The 4,251-nt window shown below is 36.1% G+C and overlaps 1 protein-coding gene across 1 annotated transcript; it reads left to right on the top strand.

Moving 5' to 3' along the window:
• The first annotated feature begins 262 nt into the window (after nucleotides 1-262).
• LOC134934087 (olfactory receptor 10A7-like) lies at nucleotides 263-1,213 on the top strand. The gene has a single exon (XM_063929595.1). It carries the CDS (start codon nucleotides 263-265, stop codon nucleotides 1,211-1,213), a length of 951 nt encoding a protein of 316 aa, XP_063785665.1.
• The last annotated feature ends 3,038 nt before the right edge of the window (nucleotides 1,214-4,251 follow it).

The raw sequence follows: 4,251 nt of genomic DNA, 5'->3' as shown, positions 1-4,251 counted from the left end.
ATTAAAATGGGTAATGTAACTTACATATTTAGTCATATTCAATACTTTTCTGGCTTATTTCTTTTTTGTAAATGTAAAAAAAAATAACTAACATGAAACACACCTAATTATTTTATTTATAAATAACATTATTATCAAGGCTGTTCATTGACAAATGTTAAACTCGAGATTTTGCTTAAAATATAATCTGTTAAAATACTGCTTTTTAATTTACTTAGACTAATAATATTTGCAAATCATTTTTTTTCATGAAGAAATTATTATGATTAATAAGACATTAGTCAATGAATTCCTTCTTATGGGATTTCAAGTAGATCATCAATCTAAAGCTGTACTCTTTATCCTGTTTCTTACATTATATCTACTAACCATTCTTGGAAATCTGCTTATCATTGTTTTGGTGTACACATATAGAAAACTCCATTCACCTATGTACATTTTCTTGTCTAATCTATCTTTGGTTGACATATTATTTAGTACAAATATTGTCCCTAATATGCTTGTGATTACACTCAAAGAGAGACCAACAATCTGTGTCAATGAGTGTATTGCCCAGTTCTTCTTCTATGGAATGTTAGGTAGCACGGAATGTTTCCTTCTCACGGTGATGTCCTATGATCGATATCTCGCCATCTGTAACCCCTTGAAATACACATCCATTATGGATTTTAAGCTCCAACTTTTTCTACTTGCTGTATCATGGGTGACAAGTGTCACTGTATCTCTATTGCAATCTATTCTTTTGCACCAGTTATATTTCTGTGGACCCTCTGTTATAGACCACTTCTTCTGTGATCTTGAACCCATTTTGAATCTTTCTTGCTCAGATACAGGGATTGTTAAAACAGAAACCCTTATATCTACAATGTTTGTTGTGATCATCCCATTTTTAGTTGTCATTTCTTCTTATGCCCGTATTCTCTTTACCATCCTTGGGATTTCTTCAACTGAAAGCCGGCAGAAGACATTCTCCACCTGTAGTACTCATCTGCTTGTTGTGTGCACATATTTCTTGACTATAATAACTGTTTACAGTAATCCATCCAAAACATATTCCTCAAACGCCCAAAAAGTACGATCATTGCTATATACAGTGTTGACCCCACTGTTTAATCCAGTTATATATGCTCTAAGGAATAACGAGATCAAAACTGCACTTCACAAACTGTTGACTCAATTCAAATATGTATTGTCACAACAAAACACCAAATAAAATGAAGTGAACTTTCAAAACAGTCATAAAAGTATACAATAGCAACATATATTATTCCTTAACCTGATTAGTAGATAAAAAAACACTTTAGACATATTTATCAAAGAGTCAACTCTATTGTGAAAATGTTGAGCACTGTAGTATATTATACAATAAATTACATTTCAGATTCCAATGGGGAGTGGTGAGAAAAACTATTCCAGGCGCCTATCTGTGAAAACCAAGCCATGGTCTTCTCAGACAGCTTTTAAGATCCTGATTGGTATGCCTTCTCTTGAATATCCCCACTACATCCACGATACAGTCCAAACCCAACTAGGGTCCCTCCAAACTTATCTTACACAAGTGGATCACTAAGTGGCTACCTTGGTGGATGCCCAGTAAACTAAGACTACACATATTGATAAATTGAAAGATATGCTCCTCAGTCATCTATTGACACCCACAGACATCTGAATGACATTGATATTCGAAGCAGCCATAAATATCTACAGTGAGAAGGATTCCAAAAGACGTCACAACACAATCACACTTACAAAAATCTTCCATGCACTTTTATAAAATGAAGTGAACACTGAAATTGCCTTCACACATGCCATAGAGCTTTAATAGCTTGAGTTGAACAACCAAGAGACATTATTTGCAGGGTTTAATATTTCACAACTAAAGACGTTTTTTATTATTAGCCTGAACAATAGACGCTATCAAATTCAATGGACACCAGATCCAGATTTTTCAAGCTCTCTCCCGGAGTACCCTCCAACAAATGAGAAACCTCCTTTGTTTCTGAGATAGTTCACTCACAACATGAGAACTGGCACCAGGTCCATAAATCAGGAAAGTGATCCTGCCCTGATACTAGCTTCAGATACTCTGATGTGACCTGATTTGTTTGCGGTTCTCTTGATGTCTTAACTTTCACTTTTTTTCACTGATTAGGAATGTTTCCACAGGACTGTCCCGCTGCTCATATGTTTTCTTCTCTCCCCACCCATCTATATTTTATTGACAGTTATTAAATGTATATGGTTTTTCATATGTTCTGTCTTTTCTTTATTAATTTATGGTGTTTCCCATTTGATCATCCTTATGTTTTTGTTTTAGCCTTATAATAGTTAATATGGAGGGCCATCCATCCACTTATACTCCATATTACCCTCTATCTGTTGTTATTTTGACCATGGTCCTGGTTTGAACCTACTTGGCTTCAAATGCAGATTGGTTTAATATGCACTTGTTTGTTTTTGAGTGTTTATTACAAATGTCAATTAGTTTTGTTTCCAATGTACTGTATCTCTTTTTTGTTTTTCTCTTTACCCTTCCCTATCCCATTTCTCTTTGCTCTTAAATTCCCATTGATATATGGAAGACACAAGCTCTGCTGCCTCTACCATTGTGAATGTGGGGATGGAGTGACACCAGTGCCTTAATTTTCTTCTGTGATGGATAAGTTATAAATAATCTCTAAAAATCTAATGGAATAAAATGTACCAGAAAAACACTCCCATTTATTGCATGCCTTCTATGTGGTAAGGGTGAATTTTGCCATTATGCCTCTCCTGTTTTGGGGACTCTTCATTTCACATCAATGTTCTTTTACAACTTTACAGGTGCTAAGGCCAAGGCTGCAGCCTTTTTTTCTAAATGTTTACATATAACATTTGTTGCTTAATTCTGAAATTGGCTAGTTAATTTACTCCAACCATGCACCCATCTTGTTGAAACTTTCATCCCTGACCCTGCTCCTAGACACTGGAATTGGTTATTAAATGACCAATTACTACAGGACACCTAATGTAAATCACAGCTGATGCCACATTGAGGATTACCGTATGGGTAGTTCAGAAATGTGTACTTAAAGGACAATGCATTTAATTAGAGTCTCATCTCAATAAACAAACATGGAATAATGAAAATGAATCCTTCTTAAGGTTTGTGGTCTTGGTACAGAACATAAATCTTTCTTTTCATCCAAGAATTTGGCAGAACTTTAAAACGCTAGTCGATCATCAATTCACCTCCCCAATGAAGATGTCAAAGGGTGTATAGAAGGTGTAGAAATAGATACTTTCAATGCAGAAACAAGCTTGAAAAGTGTCTCTAGAGCTCTTAGGGTGCAGAGGTCACTAATTTATATTCAATGCATTAAAGACCAATGGGACACTCTAAAACACATATATATGCATAGTGTGAGTTATTTTAAGGGCTTCTATTTAAAACTATATAATCTTTCCCCACCGCTTTTCTCTCTAGAATGCACCAACATTAATTTCAGGATGTTGACAATCCCCATATCTCAGTAATCACTGATTAAAATAAGTAGTTACAAGACAACTATGAGTAACATGTTACGTCTTAAGGAATTATTGTGTTTGTTTGTGTGTGTGTGTGTGTGTGTGTGTGTGGGGGGTTGGGGGAGTGATCAACATGAACATAATCAGAAGGGTATAAAAAATAGGAGGAGGTTGGAAAGGTGGTGGGCATGGAGGAAGGGGAGGGCTAGGGAAGAGGATGTGATAGGAGAAGTGAGCCAATGCAAGGCAAGAACAAGGTAGGTGAGAAACTTGACTGATCAACAGGAGTCAGGCAGGTATACCACCATGGTATGCAAACCATTGGGCTCAGACTGCATAAAACTTATTGATGCCGTTGAACATTCCTCTTGAAACCTTGTTCCAGATGTTGCAAGTATTAGCCACAATGTTCTGATTCCATATTTTGGTAGATTCTGTTTAATGACTGTTTGCATCTTGATGTATGTTGTGTATTATCTTATGTCTTCCTAGGGGTGCCCTAGATCAGTGGACTATCCTCCCTTTTTTTTTAGTTGTGTGTTCCTCCCACTCTCCTGGGGCTTGCAGATGATCAATGCAGTTTCTCCCGTGCCTTGATTAGCACCATGTTTTCTATGTTTACAGGCCCAATCTTCCTGCTAGGATCACCCATTTTTAATCTATCGTATTTGTCTAGATCCCAGTATTTTCCCATATTATTGACTGTTTGACATCTAGCATTTATTATTTTTCTCTATGTAAGTA

The sequence above is a fragment of the Pseudophryne corroboree genome, chromosome 6 (genome assembly GCF_028390025.1).
Source record: "Pseudophryne corroboree isolate aPseCor3 chromosome 6, aPseCor3.hap2, whole genome shotgun sequence".
In the NCBI taxonomy this organism is placed as follows: domain Eukaryota; kingdom Metazoa; phylum Chordata; class Amphibia; order Anura; family Myobatrachidae; genus Pseudophryne; species Pseudophryne corroboree.
This window is presented reverse-complemented; position numbering and strand designations above follow the sequence as displayed.